This window comes from Lonchura striata, chromosome 8 (assembly GCF_046129695.1).
Source record: "Lonchura striata isolate bLonStr1 chromosome 8, bLonStr1.mat, whole genome shotgun sequence".
NCBI lineage: Eukaryota > Metazoa > Chordata > Aves > Passeriformes > Estrildidae > Lonchura > Lonchura striata.
The window spans coordinates 11,181,432-11,205,255 of NC_134610.1; the positions used below are offsets into that span (position 1 = coordinate 11,181,432).

Here is a 23,824-nt window from a genome sequence, read left to right on the forward strand (position 1 = left end):
TTAACATGGGCATTTTCAGAAAGGCACTGATGTTTATGAAAAATAAGATTAGTTGTAATAGTAATTAGGAGTTTGAGGCATAATGTCATTTGCTCCAGAGTACTCAGAGGAGTGTAGACACTTGCTCTGGAGATAGCTGAAATGCAGCTAAATCTAGAGTAAAACAAAGCTTGGGTTTAATATTGTGAAGCTGTGTGACCTTTTAGGACAGCAATTAAGAAGTTTGTCCTTTCCCTCCAAATTTGTGCACCAGCTTTTTATACAGAAGCAGGAGGATATTAGAATATCATGGCTGCACCAGGCAATTAGTCTTCTGGCCTAGTCCAGTGGGTTCAATTTAGGAGAGAAAAGAATTAACCAGCATTCACTTACAAGAGAAGATGGGAGAAAAAGACAGGGAAGAAAAAAGACTGAGAAGGTACCTTATGCATTCATGTGGAGATCTCAGTGTTCTTATATATTTCTTAATCATACTCCTTCAGCTGCTCTAAATTATAGTTCAGTAAGGTATTAAAGAGACATAACTTCAAACACAAGCAAGAAATAAAGGCCCAAATGGGGCAATTCTAGCTACAATAAACCATGCCTGTCATTCAGAGATCTTGCTCATTCTTGGACTAAAATTGCAGTTAAAATGCAATTCATAAAAATGACACTGTCTGATTCAGCAGATGTTTTCCTTTGGCATTTTACTCCCGGTACAGCTTTACAGAACAAGTATGGTTAAAAGAGCATGTTATTAATTAAGGATTAGTCAGTTCTAGCTGGCAGGTCAGCTGGAGTCAGTCAGGTCCTGGAGTATCAGGAGGTGTCTGATAGCTTGGTTTGCCTACAGGTTTTTGTATTGCTGCTGGTAAGATGTGAGAAGGATCAAACAAACAAAAAAAACTGCCAGTGCCTCTACAGACACCAGGTGAGGCAAGCTGATAAAAAACATGGGGAAGCCCTCCTTTCTGTAAGAAAGCCCCAAGGTCAGACTTAGAGAGCTAAGGTTAGTATAAAGCTTTTGGAAGATCATTATGCTATTCCCATCACTATGTTCCTGCCTGGTTCAGGTCTCAGCCACCCAACTGGCTTTGTCCAGGTGCTAAACAGCAGTCACTGAGAGAACAGAATAGTTTTATTGAAATGGACACTATCCCTCTCTGCATCTGTTTTGGCTGAGTGGAATGAAAATTGTGTCCTTTGGATATGTCTCTTTCATTAAAGATATTTTAGTTGAATTTGAAAAAAAACCAGCCTAATATTAAAACTTATTACCTAGTCAAACTGTCCAGCTTTTTGCAAGCCTAGAACAAGGAGCTGAAATCTGCATTATAAGACTTCCAAAATCAATGCATTTAAATAGCATGCTTAACAACAGGAGAGAAACTTCAAGTCCCTAGTTATGAGAACTTTTTTCCTGAGGGTATTGTAAGATTGGAGGCCTTTCCCAGCAGAAGGCTTATTCCATGATATCTCATGTCCTGGAGTTGCATTAATATTTTGGTGAGTAGGTATGTGGTGTTCCAAGGCAGTGTTCAGATCTGTCACTGGATGAGAATTTAACTTCATTGTGAAATTTTAGCTGTGTGTAGCTTAGTGCTTCTGGTCTGCTGCATGCATCTTCATCTAAATCAGATACTGATGCTGAAGAGCTAACTTTTTTTTTTTTTTGGGAAAGTATGCAGCCCTTTGAGACAGAATAGGGTTTCATACTATACAAAAGATCTGCTGGATCTTCAGTGACAGAACTAGGAGAAAGGATGAAGATTTCTTCTGTGTGTGTGCTTGTATACTTCTCTGTGTACTTACAAGAGGTATAATAAGCATTGATATATTTTCTTCAGGCATTGCTATTGGGTCTCATTCTTCTCTGGGTAGCCAGTTCCAGTACCAGAATACAATGGTGCAAGTCAAGAGCAAATCAGAGCTATATCAGCTGAAGATTTGTTATCAGGAGTTTGACTTCCCAGGTTCCCCATCATCCTTGTCCCCATACTTCTTTATTAACAGTCAGCAGCGTTTGAGAGCCTTGGATTTATTCATAGAACTGGGACAAGTACACAGGCAACGCTGTACTTATGACTTAGATGGTACACAAGTGATACATAACAGAAGAAAAATCTGCTCAAGCCTTGTTGTAGTCACTGTGACCCAATATGAATCTCTCACTATCGAAGTTTGAATTACTTTTTTTGCCTGGTCAGGGTGTGCTGCTTTACTGACCCTACAGAAGGCTCTTCAGAAGAGTCCTTAGGACATTTTCATCACTATAGGATCTCTCTGGGGTAACTGACCTAGGACTGGAACTTGCATTTTCACTAGGTGGGGGAATGTCTATATACTGGCATTTCTAGAGCAGATGAACCTATATCATCAAAGCTGCAATTTCTAACATTTAAACAGAGCCACTTCAAGAAGTATGGTTCAATTCACCTTGCATGATATAAATGTGTGTTCTCTGAGAGAGATTGTGGTGTCAGTGATGTTGGAAAAGGATTACAGCTCTTTAGACCTTGTGACAGGATGCAAAAATATGAAGTTAGATGTGGCCAAAAGCCTCAAGCATACAATCCAGTCCGTATGGCTTAATTTGTCAGCTGATTCCTGGTAACTGCATTGTCTTAGCAAGCAAAAATGTGAGATAAATCCTGTTAACTAAGCCTTATCTATAGATGTTTATGCAAATATGTGTTGCCTCCTATTTGTGATGGGATATGAACATTCAGAAGGGTGACAGGAGCCCAGCTGATATGTGGTATCTCATGCTACAGTGACTTCTGTCAGGAATTCCCTTGCTTTGCCTGTGAAGAAACAATGACAGGAGGATTGGGAATATCTACAGTCACTGCCTTGATTTCCCTGCTGATTTTCTGTGCAGAGAGATTCCACTGAGAAATATCTGCTCTCTTCTCTTCCACAAAGTCCTGAATGGGAATTCCCACAAGAACAGGCTTGGGGAAGCATAGTAGGAAGTCAGCTCTGCTCCAGCTGGCTTCTGTCCAATCCCAGTTTTCTCAGAATTCAGTGAAAAACACGACTACAGCCTATACGGACCTCAACTAAAGCCTGCTGAGAGTTTGCAAATGGCCCTTTGTGGCTGGGATTTCACTGTGGTTCTTCAGTATGGATTCTGGAATATTTAATACTTGCTCAGAACTTTGTTACAAGGTTCCCTAAGATACTGATGAACAAGTCAGTGAACAGGCATAGGGCTGCTTTTGTATTCTGTGGAGAGGAGTCCAGGAAAACATTTTGTTTGTAGACGTGAATGACCAAAAATTATTACTTGCTTTAATAACTTTTCCTTTCCTTCCTTGGTAGCCTAATAGTTTGTAATTTTTCTGCTTGTTCATGCAGGAACTACCTCTTCAGACTTAGTCTACACAACGTTTCTCTTATTCAGGTATGTTCACTTTTTACTCTATTATTTTATTTGACTTGTTAATGAAAGTTCTATAATATTTGATGTACATTTTCAGAAGCCTATATAGTGTAAATTTGCCCAAAGTGGTAGAGCAGGGAGAAGACAGAGTCAGAACTAAATCTTTATTCCCACTCCAGTGACAATGCCGGGGGAAGGGCTCTGCTACACTTGCCTACTTTTATAGTGCTGTCTGGTTTTGATTCTTAAGTGTTTGGGTGGTAATGGCATCTGCCAAAAATCTGGCATCTTAAGGAAGAAAGCATGTAGTGTGACTGATACAGGCTTAAACACAACAAACAGTAGAAATCCTTGGCTTTCTTTAGAGATGTCAGCAACATGCTAGAGAAGGTTTTACTGTTCTCATCCATCCTCATTTTAGCCTTTGCAGGCTTTTGTGCACATGGATTGTTGAGGAGCTGTGTTTTGCTGAATGTATTACTAAAACCATGATTGGACTTGCAAGCATTCAAGAGGTAAAATGGGTTTAAAAATGTGTTACCATTGCCTTTACCAAGGTAAAGCAGCTGAAGTTTGAAGGCACTTGAAAATATCCAGCATTATTAGGACTTTACTCTCACTGCACTGAATCTGAAATTGAAGAAAAAATTGTTAGTGAAAACACCAGCTGCTTATCTTTAAATAAATTAACACTTTTGCTTTGGGATACTTACTATCTTCTGTAGTTGTTGACTCACCAAAAAAACATTCAGCATTTTTTCAGACAGACTGAGAGGCCTTGCTCCTATACCTGACCACACAAAGAAGCCATTAGAGTGGTATTGCTAGCCATTCTGATGTGCACAAGCCTTTTGCTGTTAGTAAGAGTTACAAGTATAGCTGGAGAGAAGAAAAGATGTTTAATGGTTGTAAAATGCATTGAATCCTCCTTTAAAAGGAAAACAAAGTGCAGAGTTACCAATGACAACAATAAAGACTTAGAGAAGCTGCTACTCCCATTTGGCAGTGCCTTCCCTTTTGCAGAGCTGTATTAGCATGGCTGGAAGGTTTCCAGAGAGCACACAGGAGAGGGAAGTTCATAGTCATGAGAGGTGTCACACCTTCTGCAACGCCTGTTATCACACTGCCTGACACAGCCTCTGCTGCTTGTCAGGGATCCCCTTCCACAAAACCCTATTGTGAATCTCCCTCACACACTTCTGAAGCCAGGCTTGGCCCTCTTCAGTGCAGTGAGTTTCCTTTTCTACACTGCAGAACATGGGAAGTCTCCTTCTGTGGCACTGGAGGCTGCTGTGGGATCTCCGGTTAACATAATGAGCTTAGCTCGCTCCTGCTTTCTGGGTGTATCCGGTTACTTGGCCAAGAGTTTTTGCATGACAAAGAGAGCATGGAATTATGTTGACACACGTGTTGGGAATGATGGAAGTGATTGTTTCCCAACCTAATGGTTGCCTAAGTAGCTGCTTGGCTTGTCTCCATAAAGCTCATGATGCTTTTTAAAGGCACCACCTTCCCTTCACCGTGCATCGTGCGTCGTTTTAAAGGTCAGATCAGAAAGTGAGACAAGAAATGCAAGGAACTTGCATTTAGTTATATAGGGGTGAGTGTGCACTTCAAGAAATAATCACTGTATTAATTTGAATTTTGTATCTCCTCTTTGCTTGTAAATAAAATACAGTGTGGATCTTGCCAGGCCTGAATTAGGATAACTTTTCATCTCAAGATTGCATTCTGATTAATTTCTGCTCATGCAACTTCATTGTCATCCTGCCAGTGGTGCTAAATCTGTTTCACGGTGCAGGTTTGTGCTGACAGATATCTGCTCTCTTGCATTTGTACTTCCACAAAATAAGGACAGAATCATGAGGAGCACGGTTTATGGAGACATCAGGATATGTTGGCTGTGGGACAAAGCCTGGCAGTGAGAGGAATGTACCCCTCTAAGCAAGTATAAGTATAGTGAAGTATATAGATGAAGTATAAAGCTCTTTTTTCCTAAGTGCTCATCTGTTGTATCCTGAGGCTGCACAGTTCCTGTGAGAAAGAGGTGTGCCACGTGGTTTAGATAGGAAGTTATTGTCTTGGAATTGCAGTAAACTAAAAGACAAAATTTAGTATTAACTGGAAAGTTATTAAGAATTGTGTAAAAAAGACAGCATTACCCTACAGAAGGATTTTGATTTCAGGGGAGTGAAGGAAGGTCGATTTTGAGATGTGTTAGCTCTTGGGCCCCTTTATAATAAGGGGTCAATTCTTTTTCTTTCTTATCTCTCATCTTCTCTACCATGTGTTGATGTTTCCTCCTCACTTAGAATTTTCTTTTGGTTCTGCTGAGATTGTTTCTCCAGGGCACTAATCTTTTACATGAGAACTAGAACCAGAACAAGCTCATTTCCTGCTCCACAGAACCAAATGTCCCAACTTCTCAGAGATTTTTCTTCCTCCTCTCTTTGTTTCCAAAATGTGTTTCAGAACTTTCATATGGAACCTGTGAAGCTTTTCACCAAATGAGTTTTAGTTGTGAGAGGACATTTGTGGTGGTTAATTCTTTTGTGAAAAACATTTTTGGCTCATCTTCAATATCCATAAGGAAGTTATGGCACAGATATTTTGGGGATCATTTGTGATTTTGTCTACCTCTTTTACTTGCCAAAATTGAAGCACCTTGTTAAAGAATTACTGAAAATCAGCATCTTGAGGTGGAGTATCCAAAAGCACCTGTTAATATTGGAAACTTTGGCATGTATCATTCAAATTCTTGCAGCAGTCAAAAAGCAGAGTTTTAAAATGGATACTCCTCCCTAAATCTTTATCATCTCTTTTAAACAAAATCTCTGTTTCATGTGTGTCTTTCAATTATTGTCTTATATGTATTGTAAACTTTCATTACTAGACATTTTATAGAACACTTCTTTTAAATGATGTACACTTGGAGATCAATCTGTTCAATTTATGCAGGGATCTGAAACAAGGCTAACTCCTAATCTACAGCTTTCATGGTGAGGCCAAAGAAAAGTCAGTGTTATATTGGAGATGGTAATTAATAGAGTAGGTGGAAGGGTCATTTTAAAAACATAAGCCTTTAAACAAAATTTTTTAAATTTACAGTACTGATTGGGATTTCTTAGCAAGGAATGCTATTTTGGGGTCTGTGTTAAAAGCAGGCTATTTGGCTGGCATTTCATAAATCACAGTACAGTGCCTACCCCCTGCTCGCTGTGATTTTACCTGGATTCTTAGTTCTCAATTAAACTGAGTAGGAAATTATTTTTGCAATCTTTTTTGAGATACAAAGATTTCCAAGCTTTTTGCACTCAGATGAAAACAAACCTCTGACATTTTTCTAAAATCTCAAAGAGAATGAGATAGACATGTAGTTAATTGGCATGTAAATACTCTGAGTCAAGTTATTTTCTGAAGCATCAAAAGAGAGCATTTACATGTGGATTTCTCTCATCTCAAACAATTGTCCTTGTTTGTTTAGAGCATCCTTTTTCTCCTTCCCCTTTCCCTTCCTATTTCCCTTTCCATTTTCCTTTCCTCTTTGTTTTTTTTTTCCTTTCCTTTTCCCTTATCTATGGATCTAAGCTGTCCTTATGGACCCTCACCTGGTAAGTGTAATAGAAAATGCTGGCATTTCATAAAATATTTTGTTTTCATTTGTTTGTTTTAATGGAAGAGCTCTTATAAAAACGTTTTTAAGCAGTCCTGTGAAGTTTGTGTGCTGGTATGTCAGGCTAGTAGTGTTTCAAGTATTTAAAATACTTCAAAACTTTGTACTGTATTTTAGAAGACTATGAAAGAATAAATAAGTGCAAGTGAAAGAATAAATAAGTGAAAGACCAAAGACATGAGTTATTTCACCTAAGAAAGAAAAAAAAATTGAGATCAAAATACATTTTAATTGACAATTTAATATTTTTCCTAATGACAAAAATTGAAGCGTGGATTAAGTGCAGAGAGAGAGAGTGTGAGTTCCCCATTAACCTGAATTAGGAAGGATTGCCTGTGGAGTTCCACACTGTCCAGTACCACCTAGGTCTACAATTACACACCCACTGGTACTCCACTGCAAAACACAAAAATGCTACAGAACACATAACTTCATTTGCTTCTGAAATTTGGATCCACATTTCTAAATAAGATCCCCTATATTCATAGGGGCCCTTTGGATAGTGCTACCCAGTCACTAGGGCAAAACCCGATGTACTTCTCAGTCCCACTGAGGCATAAGACTTAAAACCAAGCTTAAAATAATTTATCAATATACTGAGGGAGTATCAGCTCTTAAATCATGATCTGAACCTTACTGAAATAAGTTTCTTTCTGCTGATATTGTTGGAGTTTTGGAATAAGCATTTTTTCAAACCTGTTATAGACACAAAACATTTCCACAGTGTCCTGTAGCAGATAAACTGCAGCCACCTACCCAGTGCATCCTGATAAGGATGGTTTTACTCCAGTTTTTCTTCCCTCACTCTAAGAGGAAACAGCAACATCCCTGCTGCAGAGATGAAGCTCTTAAACTGCACAGCTGCTCCTGAAGACACACTTCTCTCCCTGCTAATCCCTGAAGGGATCTCTAACTCTGTGGCATAATCACTGGTAAATCAACAGCATGTATCAACAAACTGTAGTTAATAATAATAAAACTTGCCTATCAGTCGTCAATATGTCACATAGCAACAAATGGAACAGGTTTTGTCTTTTGCACTTTGAATGAAACCAAGCATTAAATGCATTATTTTCTACTTATTTAGGGCTCAGTAGTGCCACACTTATGTCTGCTGATGGGAAACATGCTCTGCAAGTGTATAGAAGTGCAAGGGGAGGTGGCAGAGTTTAACTTGGCTTTTCTCTGTATAATTGAGTGATAACAAAATCAAGAGGGAACAGTGATTAATATAGTTTACAGTACAAATTGTCACTCAAGTAATCTTTCCTAGTTAAAATGCTTCACTGAGAAATATTAAGGATTCACAATATGTTCATAAAGCCCAGGCACTTGCAAAAAACTTGCAAAAATTAGATAAATCTTCCATCCCCAAGAGTTGCTGGATAGGCACCAGATTGGGCTTGGACGGTGAAATTCATGCTGCTGGCTCTGCCCATGGATGCCTGAGGTAAAGTTAATCTGCCCAGTTTGTCTGCCTGCTGTTTAACATGTGCACTAGGGCTGCAGCACTCCTCTATGAAGTGTGGTGGGGTTCACCAGTAGGAGAGAGGTAAAAGTACTGTATTTCAGATTTCCTCGCAGAAACATCCTTGAGCCAGAGCTGTTCCTATTTTTCAAAATATCCTTTTACAGATCATGAGAAAATTAGGCATTGATAATTCATTGCTAGCCCAGGGCTGAGCTGGCCCAACTTTGCTGAAGGTATTTATTTCTTCAATCTATTTGGAATGTGAAGATTATAATCCAATTTAAAATCCAGTTTGGGAAATAATTCTGGGAAAGAGTAAGAATACTTTGCCTATCTTTATGTACCATTGAGTTGCCTGACAGGAACTCTATTTTGAAATGTTCAAGAATAAGCTTCACTTTCGAGAAGCAGTTTATTATTTGTTTCTTGCAGATTCCCTGATAAGTGTTTGAATTATGCTGCACATATTTTTAGATATAATATTTATTTCTTTATTTTCAGGCCAGTGCAGTTCCCTCATTTAAAAACATAATCAAAAGACCTCTACTAGAGCAGATGTAGTCTTTAATATGTGGCTCATAGCTGAGTCCTGGTTGTCACATATTTTATCAGTATGAAACATTTTTTATTAACAGATTAACATATAAATCTATTCATAAATCACCTTCCAAAGCTGCACCTAAAACGTCTCACTCTCAGCCTAGGGGTTTAAAGCTATTCCATAATAAAGCTTATATTGGCTGGAAAAACTTTCTGGTAAATTCAGCTATTTATTCTTATGGTTTTGGGTCCCCAAATAAAATCTACTCCCTGAATATTCCCTTCCTTAAAACGACTGGTCAGGAGCTAGATTGCAGCTTTCAGGTGCAAGGCGCCCTTCCCAAGATTTATGTGAGAGAGAAATTTCTATGTGGAATCAGAGATGAGGGACAAAAATAATGCATGTTAGACTGGAGGTGACAATGTCTGAAGGCCGCACCTCATCCTTCAAGGACACACTTCTCCATCTCCTCACTGCAGGGAACTGAACTCTGTTATGGGCTCCAGCAGCTGCTCTTGGGAACCAAGTTGCTGCTGATGTTACTCATCAGCTGAAATTCAGAGTGCAGAGGAAGCAAATCCCTTCTCACAGTCCATAGTGTTGAGTGATTTCTGAACACAACATCCCCTCTGTCTGAGAGAACCCAGCTCATGAGTCCATTTATAACCAGCAAAGCTTTTAAGCCCAGGTTTAGCTTTAAATAAATACCAGTTTTCTTTTGAGAATTCTCTGACTTAAGAACATACTGCATGCTTTAGCGAGTAAAAATGTTTCAATATGCACATTCATAGGTCTGCTAAACTAGCTCAGAGTCTACTGTCTAGTCATGATCAATTTAAATGCTCTCTAAAGTGAGTATTTAGGCATAGTATAGGAAGTTCTTACATATATATTTACAGTTTTATTTTTATATATGTACCCATAGACAAGAGGATCATATACGTAGGGTGTAGCCCCCCTATGGAGGAGGTCCAGGAGCTGTACCTGTTTGAATGTGTACTTTCAGCAGGGCAGCCTTCCTGGAGTCAGTGAAGGCCACAGAGCTGATTTGCATCCAGAGGGGACCTACCCTGTTCTGCTCATCCAGTAAAGTGAAGTTTACATGATGGATGTCAGCTGTGGATTGCCAGCCTGCTTCCCTGGGTAATTTGTTAGTTGGCATTCTGTCCTTCCCAGCCTCACCTCACCTAGAAGCCAAAATTACTACAGGGGTTTTGGTCTTTGTCAGCAGACATTATGAGCAGGATTTAGAAACTGAGAATTTAATTAGCTGCTGAAGTCACTTACTGATAACAGTAGCATATTGGAGTCTTTATTTGATAAAACTCTGTCAGGCATTTTATGTGTAGGGAATGAAGACTAATACTCTTATTTCTTGCAACTTACAGTCAGGACCATTAGACATACTTTAAAAAGGGAAGAGGAAAAAAAATGAAAATCAAAGGAAAAATAAATTCCTTGGACTTCTCATTTCCTGATACCAATGTTGCTTCTTTATCATTGCAAAATATATTTTGGTTTGCATGTTTAGCCTTTTTTCTCTGTGGGCTGCTTCCCACTCCAGCAGTTCCAGGAGGCTTTGGGGGATCTCAATGTCCTTATGGCTGTCCCCTGCTCACTCATCTGTGGCTGCTGTCAACAAACCCAGCCCTGCAGATGTTCTGAGAGGCAAATCAGCCTTTTGTCATAGGCGACACCTTACCTAAGCCAACATTTATACAAAATGAGATTTATACAAAAAATATACTTTGAAAATTCTTATTACTTTAGCTGTGTGGGATATTTTTTAGGCACAGGAATGGTTTATTCGCTAGCTGCACAGGCTGGCATAGTGCAAGGCACAGACGATGTTTCCGAATCGCTCCTGCCCGGGTAAGGCTCTGTGACATGATCGTTGCTGGGGGCTCCAGCACAGGATGGCTTCAATGCACACCTTGCCTAGTAACAGTCAATGTGGGAGCAGTGACCTATTGAGTTCCACAGGCGAGCGCAGCCAGCTCCTGCTGCACCCTGTCCTGGGGACAAGGGCACGGCTCCCGTGGTCTCCCCACTCAGCAATGCCGGGTTTGTGGTGTGAGAGCCACCCATGGATCCCGCAGAGCTCCCACTCAGCAAGGCTGGGTTTGTGGTGTAGGAGCCGCCCATGGATCCCGCAGAGCTCCCGCTCAGCAATGTCGGGTTTGTGGCAGAGGAGCTGCCCATGGATCCCACAGAGCTCCCGCTCAGCAATGCCGGGTTTGTGGTGTGAGAGCCGCCCATGGATCCCGCAGAGCTCCCGCTCAGCAATGCCAGGTTTGTGGTGTGGGAGTCTCCCATGGACCCCGCAGAACTCCCGCTCAGCAAGGCTGGGTTTGTGGTGTGGGAGTTGCCCATGGATCCTGCAGAACTCCCGCTCAGCCAGGCTGGGTTTGTGGCAGAGGAGCTGCCCATGGACCCCGCAGAGCTCCCGCACCCTGCTGAGCCGCTCCCTGCTCAGCGAAGGGCTCCCCAAGCCTGGGTCGCGGCGTTCCGACCCATTCCTGCCATGGGAGCTGAGCCGCACATGCTGCGAAGTCTGAAGTAAGAGGAGTCCTTGAAAACACAAAGGAGCACACTGGGCATCTTACAAGATGAACAATGGAGTACGTGGGCCAATTACTGCAAAAAAAAGAGCAGCAGGTTGGCGCTTTTTAAAGACTGAGAATACAGAGGAATATCTACATTTTGTTCTCAAAGCAGAGCTTAAGTGAGATTTAAATGATTCATGTCCCTCACACTGGCTCTCTGCACAGGATTAAGTTTGACCCTGTTAGCATCCACTCATTTATAATGAGAGCATTAAAAAAATGACCATTTATTGATCTGCATCTCTTAAGGGCCCACAAATGATCTCACATTTCCTCTAAAACCAACTATTGAGCTCTTTGCAAAAAAGAAAAAAAAATTTATAGTAAACACATTTCATATTACTGTGTGTATTTTTTCCCTAGGTAAATAATCCTGCCTTTCTCTGTTAGTAACAGTTTAGCTGATGTGTGTTTTACAGCTTCTTTTAAGCGCAGCAGTTCTGAATGACTAATAGGAGGAGATTACCGGAGCTATGGAGCAGTCACAGACGTGGCCTGCACAGCTGTTACCAGACACCCAGAGCTGGGGAGCTGAGATGGGAACAGTTTGCTCATCACTCCCACAGGATACTGATCCTGTCTCAGCATGGCAGGTGCAGCTGAATCCCTGAATCCTTTGAAAGCCTCAAAGAGCTTTGGCCTCCAAGGTTTCACCTGCCTTCCCCATGCTCAGCTCAAGGAGAGCCCAACCCACACCCTAAAAGGACAGATGGGTAAATGGGCACAACCTTGACTATGCCTGTGGATCTCCAGCCACCCTGACTGGAGAAGGATGGGAAGTTTGCATCCTCAGAAACCTTTCTTCAGGGCGGGAGGAGGATCAGCAGCAAACTTTCAGCTGAACGAGATCAGGCAGTAGCTGCTGTGGGTTGCCTGCTACTGGGTGGGTAATGGGAAAGGAAGGGTGGGTTACACCACTGCAGGAGGGTGAGGGAATGTGGCTGTGGGGCAGAAATGAGTTGCTGGGTGCCACTGCAGCTTGAGCAGTTAATAGGAACAATTATCTTAAGTTATTCTACTGTCACTGAAATGCTTCTTTCATCTATAAGATACCACACCATGGTTATAGCTGTTACCTTTTTATCACTAACACGGCCAAGTAAGAGACTGTTCTGAGACTGCAGAGACCAAGAGTGGTAAGGGGAAGGGCACATACAGAAAAATGACACCTCTTTCTCCATTCTCTGAAGGAGAGTTTGGATAGCATGGGCTGGCTGCTTCACTTGCAGCAGCTGTGAAGAGGCAAGGTGGTTTTCAGCTACCCCCAGTCAGAGCTTTCCTTTCTCCAGATGTGAAGCTGAGATAATGACACTTTGTCCTTTTGAAGTGCTCTGAAATATGTGGCATTCTGTTCAATATCTATGTTTAAGATCTATGTGATTATCACTTGTAAATATAGGAAATTTGCCATAACTGTGAGCCTACAAAATTGTCATGTTCTGATTCACAGTAGATGTAGTATTAAGCAGTTGTTATCTTCACCTCTTCTTTTTAGGTTAGCAATTAGGCAATTCCAACATGTCCATGTGTTTTAAATGGACCCCCTTTTCACTACTTGTTTTCTAAACATTTGGAATGAAAACCTTTGAATGTAGAAATAGAATAGTTGGGGTGGGCTAGGGGAATAATGCTATAAAAATGTATCCCTTCAGATAAAAATACTTAGAATATGAATAAACCTGCAAATTTGTGTAAAAAAGAGAACAGCTTGGAAGGAATGTGGGGGAGGGTTAATAAAAATATGTTTTTGTCAGAAACACTTTTCTGTCAAGAATTCTATACACTAATTATTGATTATTCAGACAGGAGACAAAGCAAGGTTTTGAAGTTTTAGAAAAAAAGTATTTTACTTCCTTATGCGTAAGGAAAAAGAGCTAACAGGGCTGCGGCCATTTGAATAGACTGCAAAGTCGCCCAGAGAGAAGTGATTTAAGCTTTATTAAGAATGTGAAAAAAAAAATCCTAACTTAGCCTGGAATATTAAGAGACAAACTGCAATTGCCTAAGAGGAGAGAATTTTTGATGCATGGGGCAGAAAAGAATGATCAATGGTTCATAAATATAATAGTGGTAAACACAGTGACAGGAGAAAAAAATGTATGTGGTTAATATAATTGTTACAAATTTAGTATCTTTTGCTGTGAGATCAGTTATTGAGGATTTAATAGCAAGGCAAAAAAAGAAAAAGAAATTTTCTTCAATAGAAGATAAATGTGAAAGCTTTGAAAATCACCAGAAAGAGTTAGGAATAAATACAAAGAAGTATGCTGCATTAATCCTGTTGTAGAATCATTTTGTATTCCCTCATCTTAATTATAAGGCATATTCTCAAAACTCATTTATGGAATCTTTGACCTTCATAGAGGTCAAATGCTGGAGGGGAGGTGAGGGAAGAGCCAGGTGGAAGTGGGAATGTAAGGGTAGGACTCAAACAGAAGGAAATTATAAAATAAATCCTGGGTTGGCAGGAGAGTGCAGGCTGGAGAACAGAACAGAGGATCTGGGAGGAAGGAATAAATGACACTGCACCAGAGCCATCTTTGCAGGAGAAGGAGCAAATACATTCCTTGTTGAGATGAAGCTTGGCAGAGCTTACTACAGCATCAGGTGCTGACGTCTGGTGTTGGAAAAGAGGAGGCAGAAGCAAGGCAAACTGTGACAGACCAAGCAGGGAGTCTGAAGGCATCTGTTTCCCAGCCTTGGGAGGAAGAGGGGTGGATCGATGCTGTGCACACTGGTCAGGTTCTGGCAGGGGCTGTGTCCAGCTGGGCTGGGCAGCAAGGGCTTAGAAGCAGTAGGACTTAGAAACACGTGAAATTTTGGTGGTGGGACAGGACTGGCAGAGAGCCATTGTCCCTAACACTGCAGTTCAGTTTTGATTTAAATTGTAGTGCACTTCAAATATAAAACAGACTTGGGAAATATCATTTTGATTCTTGATAAATCAACCCCATTGCTTCCCCCCCACCCAAACTGACTCCTTGTTCTTCTTGAGACAAGTATTTGATTTACATTGATCAAGTGCTGGATTCAACCACTGTGTATGTTGCTGGGGATGTGGTGGTATTTGAATTATGAAGCTTTTGATATGAAGAAATTGAGAGATTCAGGTCCTTTTTGGCTTGTCATTTCCCCACTGACCACTGAAAAGTATTGCTGCATCTGGACCTTCCAGAGTATTTAGGATTGGATGGATGTTGGCTTCACACTTCATTGGAAATGCTGGGGAGAGGAGCTAGAGACAGGATACAGGGAATTCTGCACTTTTGGTTCTTCACTTTCTCTGTATTTAAGTGTTCCTTTCTCATGGAGCACAGATGGTCTTAGATTAAGGAAAATACATGCCAGAACTGCAGGCTAGGCTCAGACTGGGAGTTAAGCTTGACATGAAATAAGCAGAAGGTTGTAATTAGCTTATCAAGAACATTAGGCACCTGGTGGAGGAAAGCAGAGATGTAATGCACAATGTAGCTATAGAACAATAAAAAATCTTTTTTATTAAACATTGAGGACTTTTCATTGCTGATTTTCTCTTCCCATCCTGGTAATTTCTGGAAGGTCCTATTTATTCTTGGTTATTAGTGATCTGACAAAAGTGGCTTTTTTCTGACAGTTTGTGATGCTGAGCACCAAACCCCATAGAAGCCAGAGAGTCAAAAGGTCAGAATCTATGTGTATTGTCAACAAACCATCCTGGGAAGCTTGAACCCACGCTTGTCTGTGCACCATGTGAACTCCCTGATTCCAAATATCTGTTGTCTCACTGGTCCATCTCCTTTCTCCCTATTTTTTTCCAGCCACATGTTGAATTTCAGCTCTACCTCTGATTTAGGCCCACTGGGGCAGAATTGCCTTTTAATTTCCAGCAGAAATGCCTAGCTACAGTATGTAGCTGAGTAGTCCATGTGCTTCTGCAGTTCATGTCAAAATTATAGTAGGAACAGGATCTGGATCTTTTTTCTAGATGTGCTAGAAAACAAATGGAAATTCTCACATATATATTTGCTGAACTGAATAGGGAAAGTACAAAGACTCCCTTTCAGTTTAGCATCTAGAATTTTTTGCCCACATTATTGAAGCCCAAAAACTATTACTTTAAATAAGGGAACAGCAAGCAGGAGAGTCTGGTTTCACTTAAGTTCCTGTGGTTCAGGAAGGATCTCTGTTTTCAGCCTGCCTTGCAAAACTTTCCCAATCTCTCCGGCTTGCACAAGTCTGATCTTGGCTCATTAAAGGAGTCTCAGAGCTTTCGTTTGGTCTCAATAATGCAGCTTTCACTTAATTAAAGATTTCCAGTGCCTTTTCTCCCCCCTTTTGATTGTACTACACCAAGCATAAGAGCACAACCAGAAAAGAACATTGACAGGAAAAAATAAATCACATGCACATTTATTTGTTTAATTGTGCACTTCCCTCTTTTTTTTTTTTTCCAAGCCAAGGCAGGACTCAAACCATGTTCAACCTCTTACCACAATTTTAATGAGAATATATTGCAGTGTTTGTCATCTGAAATAGTATTAACACCCCCAATGCAATAGATGTGATTTCCCTAAAGAAAAGCAGGAGGTACAGAACAGTGAAAATGTCATCTTAGTTCTACATTAGTCTCTTTAATACTGCAGGAAGTGCTGATTTTGATTCCTGAATCTTAGCCTAATTGTTGTAAGACTCAGATCCAAATTGGACAGTTCCTCAAACTTATTTTAGCTTCTTCTCAAAGCAAATAAATAAATGCTGAACAAATATATTCAATTATGTAACCTGGAGAGGAATAAAGAATGCAAGACTTCCCCACTTTAGAAAGCTGGTAATACACAGACATTTCACATGTGCTTCAGTGATTACATTTTTGGTTTAAAGCTTATATGGAAAGATTGAGTTTAATAGGTAAACCCTTAATGCAGGTGCACACAATTGCACTCAGTTGACTGTGTAGGATTTGTCCATAAGCAGAGGGGGAGGGAATGCAAAAAATGTATAGTGGAGAACCCTTAGCATCTCTCCATAAGCAGTGAGCTTCAAAGAGTTACAATGGCAAGGAACCCCAGAGCAGAAAAATGAAGAACAAAATCACTTTGCTTGATGCAGAAATACAAAGGAGGCTACAGCCATGGTAAATTGATTTTGTACTGAATATGGGCTGGCCCATTGGAGGGGGTTTTGAACCTCCTACTCCAGAAATCATTGTGCAAAACAGTAAGAGGAGGCTGCTTAGAAGTCTTGTCACATCTATCAGGAGAGGCCACAAAGAAGAAGGAGGGATTTGGTTCTGAATGCCGACTCTGCCAAAGAACATAAAGGGGTGGAGATGGACATCTTTTGGCGGAAGAGGAGCCTTGAAAGAAGAATTGCCTCCACTATATCAAGGGAAACCATTGCTGTGACTACATTCATTGGCTCACTTCTTAGAAATAGCTTGTTGTACCTTGTTTGTATCAAGTGGAGAAAAGAAACCCCAAAACAAAGCCTGCTCTTTACAGAATAAACAGTGCTGGTGCTATGAGAAATTGTTCTATGTGATACCCACCTAGCCAGTGACAAGTGCACCTACTTGTGCATCAGCTGTACTTATATTTCTGACCTGTGCTTGACTGCAGTGAATTTTTTCTTTAATTATTTTCCCCTCAGTATATTTTAACCTCTTTATTTAGTTATTTTATTGATTTAACATATAATCTTATGTCCCTGTAATCACCAGTACATTTTGTAAATGTTTGTTATCCTAAGCTGTAAACTGAATGTGACATGGCAAGAAACCAAATTCTACTGTGGCACTTAATTACCCAGTGTGCTGAAAGTCTCATCTCAGTTTCTGTATGCTTTCAGTCTTCACTAAAAAGAAAAACATTGTCATCTTTCTCCAGCATCCCCTCTGCTGTTCTCCAGTTCCAGATGTTGTCATTCACTCTAAACTGGCGATAGGTGAGAGCTTCAAGGTCTTTTTTCACTATCATCCCAGTTTACCGAGACTGTCAGTTTGTATTTGGCCCCATCCATGCTTTTTCATACTTAAAAGCAATAGCTTCCAAAAAAAGATAAGCATTCCCATATAGAACTTGCAACTAAATCATTGCACTGTTAAGCACTTTCAAGCAAAAGGAAGCAGATCACCAGCTAAATGAAATCATTGGCACAGACTGACATTTTTCTGTACATAGAATGATAAAAATACAAACACTAGATAGTGGAAACAGAAATGCACTGCCATCTTTATCTCTCTTCTTCAGAACTGCATCTTCCTTCCAAAGCTTCGTGTTGGTGCGTTCATCTAACATTGCTGTGTAAATATGCAACTGTCACAGCTCAGCACCCAGGCAGAGCAGAGTGTGCCCTCCTTTCTTTATCATTATGGACAGCTCTGCATCCCAGCATCTTTGTACCCTTACACTGATTCCCCTCTCTTTGCACCTATCCTTGTGGCATTGCATTAGTGCTTGTATTAACTGTAAGGGTCTTCTGCAAACCTTCTTATCACTGTCAATGAGAGGTTTAACCCACTCTGAATCAGCCCATTAAGCTGACATCTCTCTTGTCTTTTGTTAATGTGCATTCTCCTCTTGGTTTCTCCCATGTGTCCCCTTTGGGTCTCAGAAGAATCCCATCCTTGATATAATAAAACTCTTCTGGTTACAAAAACCTCACAATGTGGTTGGTGAGCTGTGACCTTTCCCTTTTGTGTGGTTGTGCTCTGTTGCCTCTCAGTGCTCTGCCATCCACCGCTATCTAATGCCCCATTTATTATTGCGCTTTTCTCATAATGCATTTTGATAAGGCTGTACCTACACAGGCTTGCACGGGGAGTCCTGGCCTGCAGTGGAGGTTTACAGGTGCTTTGAGAGCTGCAAACTGGGATGACAAAGTTCCATTATGTTAAAAATCTCAAATTCTCCTCTGTATGGGATTCAGCATCAAGTTACAAATGCTTTACAGAAGAGTTACTGAAAATACACTTAAAGCAGTGGCAAGACAATCTGCTTGCTTCAGATATGAATTTTAATTTGACAGCACCTAAGACTGAGCCAGCTGCTTCATTGTAACATGTTCTTTGTACACTAAAATTCCTGAAGAGCTGAAAAAAGCTGTAACCTGTGCATGACTGTTGTTTATCTTAGAAAACACCATTTTAGCTTTAGTACTTGGTATCAAATGTTCTTTACTAAATCTGTAGACAATCCTCTTTAATAGTACTTGGACTTGTACAGCACTTCCATTTGGGTGCACTGTAGAAACCATGATCTGTTAAGCCACACACAATGCTCCTTTCAGATAAGGGAATGCATAGTCTGGAGTTGTAAATTCCTACCTGACACTGCAGAGAGGGGGGGAGTGTCAGATTTACAGACCTTTTGTTGTTTAATGGAATCCCATGCAGGACAAATGGAAGTCAATGGCACAAAAACTCAAATTTCTTTTTGTAGATGAGACTGTGGCTGCGCCCCAAGATGTCAGAAAGAAGAGGACAGGATGCATAGAGTCTTGCCCATTGTTCTAATCTCTAACCCCACTCCCTCACACACCACTGATTCAGTGGATGTATTTTGTGACACTAGCAAAAAAATGGCTGTCTAAGAACTCATTTGTGCTAGACAGGAAAGCTTTTAGTCTGTAAGAGAGCAAGGGTCAGTGCTCATCTCTGCCTCTGACATGCTCAGTGGCTTTTCCTAGTCAGTTGACCTCTCTGTGCATCTGGTTTTCCCTTCCTCCCATGTACCTGTGTTTTCTGTTTAGATTGCAAGTGCTCTCAGGCAGAAATTCTCTCCCACAGCATGTTTGTATATTGCCTAGAAATTTGGGGTCACAATCTCAGTTCACTCCTCTTCGTCCTTTTATAATACAAGTAAATAACCAGGGATTTTGAAGCTGTGAAAGACAGAAAATCAGTAGCATTGACCACCAAAGAAGAATTCACAGCAGCTAAGAACTTTCTCTGAAAGAGTAACATTTGCAGTTGAGAGCAGATTCTGCCTTTAGGCACAGACACCCAACTGTGGTACAGGAACTTACCCACTTGCTGCGGAGCTATGCACAGGAGGAAAACTGTGAAGCATTTTACCTTGCATCTGAGATACAGGAGGACCATGAGCAGGGTGAGTGACCATGGCTCAGCTGAGGTACAGGACCTCGTTTGGGCTGAGATAGCTTGATCAAAAGAGCAAGAGCTCCCTTATCTGGAGTCTGGGGCCCTGTTCTGCCAGGCGTTAAAGTGGTGCTCTGTCCAGTTGTGCCTGGAAACATAAAGTGAGGGGACAGACTACTCTAAATCATCAAGGCTTAAGAATGAAACAACTAAGTCAGTCTTCTGAAAATACTCCTCCCTGTTTACTGGTCGAATGCTAATTTGTGCAATAGGTGAACCAGGGCAGAGGAATGTACCTCAGACTATTGCATTTCCCTTTGCAAGGATGTGGTAATAGTCTGTGAGACAGAGAATCATGAATATCCAAAGATGATATTACTTGGAACTGAGAAATATCCATTCTTAAAATGAGCATGTCCTTCTTTTGATGGATTATTCCATTGTTACTATTCCAGTATGAAGCATCCACTTTTTCTCTGGCATGAACAGAGTGAGCAGTTGTGTTCAGCAGCCAATAAATGCCAGGCCAAGAGCAGTCCCTGTACAGTGAGATGCTGACATTTGTTTGTAGAGAGAGGGTCTGATTCAGAGATTAAGGTTATAAGAACTGAAACCCACTGATGGATTTTTTCACTTGTTTGTTTGTTTATTTGTGAACCTCCATCTTCCAGGTGTTGTATTTGAGGTCTTACCCAGATGATTTACTTTCCAGCCTCTCCCAAAGAGCTGCTTCTGAGCCGATCTGCTATTAGGCACAACGGGTTTAAATAGAGCAAACAGCTTGAATTTTACCACATCTTGAATGATCTGAGATCACTGAAGAGAAATCAATTAATAATTTGATAACACACAATGCAATTCCCTTCATCCAAACCCCCTCCTCTCCCTGCAATGAATTGATTGAATTCCATGATCATTCCTCATACCTGTCACTGCACGCAGCAGTGATCTGCAATTTGTATACTGCAGTGTGGAGCAGAACTAATTATTGAAGCTTGGCATTCTGTTCTTTTGGTATTAGTTATCTTTTTATCAGACATGCTTATCACAGTTTTAATAAATTACCAGTGTTGAAACTTCAGAAATGGCCTCTAGAGCATTAAGCTACTGTGCTTTTTTATAAGGAAGTTAGATTTCAAAAAGTTATTATTTATGGAGCATTGTAAATGTTCCTTTTCCCCAAGAGACAAAAACCAATGCTTCAAAAAGGGAATTTAACTTTCTACTTTTAGACTAAAATAGAAAGTATTTATGGAGAAGTTCTGGAGGATTAAATAAGGAAGAAATACCTGAAGTGTTGTAGGAATATTTTCACTGTAAACATGATAGAAATGGAAGAACCTATTCATGGATTTTCTGCATCTAGCCTATAGGACTTCTTTAAAAGATTTTTTTTCTTTTAAGTGTTGTAAGACCCAGCATTTATAAATTCCTTTTAAATGCTGCAGCATTTGCCCAGAGAAGGGTAGATCTACACTGCTGCTATGTTATGTAGACACTACAAAGTATATAGAAACATAGGGAAACACTTGTGAAATGGATTTTTCATTATCAGCAAGAATCTATGGGTGATATTTTAGAGGTCTGAAATCTGTTCATCAGTATGGATGGGAAGATTGAGGCTGGCATCTTGTAAGGGAATGAAGCAGCCTCTGAGCAGACACTGAGGGAATGACTCCGCACCCCAATTTGGCAAAGTCCCTAAGAATATGATTAAGCTAAACTGGTCCAGTAGGGTGTGTAAATATGTGTTTTATTTACATTAAAGTTGGCAGATTCTAAATGCAGGGCAGAAACATAGTCTCTCCACATTATTCTCTCTGTAGACTTGAAGAAAATCTTCCATACCTTGCTGTGAAATGAGCTGATTAAAAAAAATGTGAATATAAGTAAGAGATGAAGAGATTTTTTGTCCGTATATGGAATATAGGAAGCAAGTTTTTGGGGTTTTTTTTTCCAGAGGTACATTTTTCTTAACATACTAGTGCCTTGTACAGTTACTGGAAAGGAAGATGTAAATAAATACACTGGGAAAGGAATAACTCTGCCAGCTCAGGTCTCTAGTGCACAATAGCTGTCACAGCACAGCACCTCCTGCCCTCCTTCCTGCATAACTCAGCAAGGGGTGATGTGACTGGCAGGCTCTGCTCGGGGTGCCCTCGCAGCACAAGCAGAGAACCAAAATCACCTCACATTCCGTGGGCAGGTTGAGAAGTCTCCTGTGGGCACTGCAGAGGGTTGATGGAAATGGAAACTCCTGCATCAGCAATCCCTGCACACCTGAGCCTGGGACACAAGGTGCTGCTTTTGCTTCTGCATCTGCTGACAGTAGCAGAAACCTGAGGAACACAGTACCTTCTAGAAAAAGCTGGCATCTCACAGAATCAGTACCTGATTTGGGGGATGTTTGCTTGTTTGTTCTGTGGTCGTTTTGTTTGTTGAGTTTGTTGTTTTTTTCTAGTAAGCTTGTACTTGAGGGATTTCTGTTTCCTTTCAAACATATACAATGTGCATTCTGGTATCACACATTTTTCTCCTAATAGGAGAGAAGAACATGGTTGTGGGTCTGTCTGCAGGCATGCAAGTGGCTTGCATGCAGCGCTTGTTTCATGGAAGTGAGGCTGGGAACAGATGGATAGGTTTGTAATAAAACACCTTAGATAAGTCTAATTAACAATGTGTTTAATTGATAAATATGCATGTAACATATTCTTCTCCAATCTTTGCAGTTTTAAAGCAATATTTTGGTTTTGCATGAAGACTTGCAACCTCTATTGTGCAAGTACAGTGCAGGGATTACAGTATACTTAATCTATAGATTCATATTGTGGTGTTAAAGTATAAATTGCTGACCTGAGTGTAAAAGCTGGTCCATAGAAGTCTAAGAAATTTTCACATTAAGAGTTAAGGATGCACATAACTATTGATAACAGGACTTCCTAGTGACAGGCAGGTACTTTGGAAGCCAAGGCCGGGATGTGCAGGTAATTAAATAAATGTATCTAGAAAGCTTCTCTCAGCAGTGTGTGCTGAATAACTGATGTGACAGCACATGATGAGCTAGAATTCTAGAGCACTGCTGATCTGCAGTCAGAACTGGTAGCAAACTGTGATGCTTATAATTTATTGGGACAGACATTAACTCTTTCTTTCTGTGTCCGGAGGTGACCTCTGAATATTCAGATATGCACAATAGGCTTAGCTATTGTGACCCCTTCTGTTAATTTCTAGCGGGGCAATGTCACACCGGGTACATGTGATTGTGCACACAAATGCTTCTCTGTGATTGTCTCCTTCGTGGGACTTCTAAAAATGCAGAAATAATACACTAACATGTAGGTTTTAAAAAAATATTTGAGAAAATCTGCCTGCATAGAACTCGAGGAACAAAGATGTGAAGGGCAAGCTGTCCTTGCAAATAGGCTGAAGGAAGGTGCGTTTATTTGCATTTTCAAGTTGCTTGTCCTCTGGTTCTGTCTGCACAGGTGGCTGGACAGTCCTGCCCGTGGTTTGTATGGCTCAGCTTGCAGACCTGAGCTGTTCCTTTCACATGGCACATGAATCTGGGTACCCCAATCCTGCAAATGGGCCATGTGGTTATACAGGAGGTCCTCAAAGTGGCTGGAAACACTGTTGGATACTGCATTTCTTCTGGAAATGCATGAGGGAAGAAATACTTGAGAGTTTGTAAGGAGGTAGCATGAGACGCTGGAGTGCTCTCTATAAGGATGTAATGGGAGAAATTGCTGACACTCTGACACCCCAAAAAGCTGTTTTCTTGGTTGCTTGAGCACATGGCTAGTACATATTGTCCTGTATTTGGATATAGCCCTCCTCCCAGGTTTGTCATGTTTTCATCCAGACTGTCTTCCACAACTCATGCCATGAAAATTGTTTTATTGCATATGGATATGCATATCCAGAGACGTGTACTGCTTTTGACTGACACATGTAGCAGGAGGTATAAAAATAGTCCCAGATGTGTTTTCTGGAGCTGGGAAACTGAAATGTCTCAGAAAATTGAGAAAATTAATCATAAATTCAGGATGATATCCCAACAGAGTGACCAAAAACATCTGGTGGAAAAAA

General features: G+C 40.6%; 1 protein-coding gene across 5 annotated transcripts in view; it reads left to right on the forward strand.

The window, feature by feature from the left end:
• The window catches only part of SEMA5B (semaphorin 5B), a 269,841-nt gene that overhangs the window by 161,283 nt on the left and 84,734 nt on the right, over window positions 1–23,824 (forward strand). For all 5 annotated transcript variants that reach the window (XM_021526077.2, XM_021526078.2, XM_021526080.2 and 2 more), the window contains one exon: window positions 3,343–3,388. In XM_021526077.2, coding sequence (XP_021381752.1) covers window positions 3,343–3,388 — 46 coding nt within the window. The remainder of the gene's footprint in view (window positions 1–3,342; window positions 3,389–23,824) is intronic.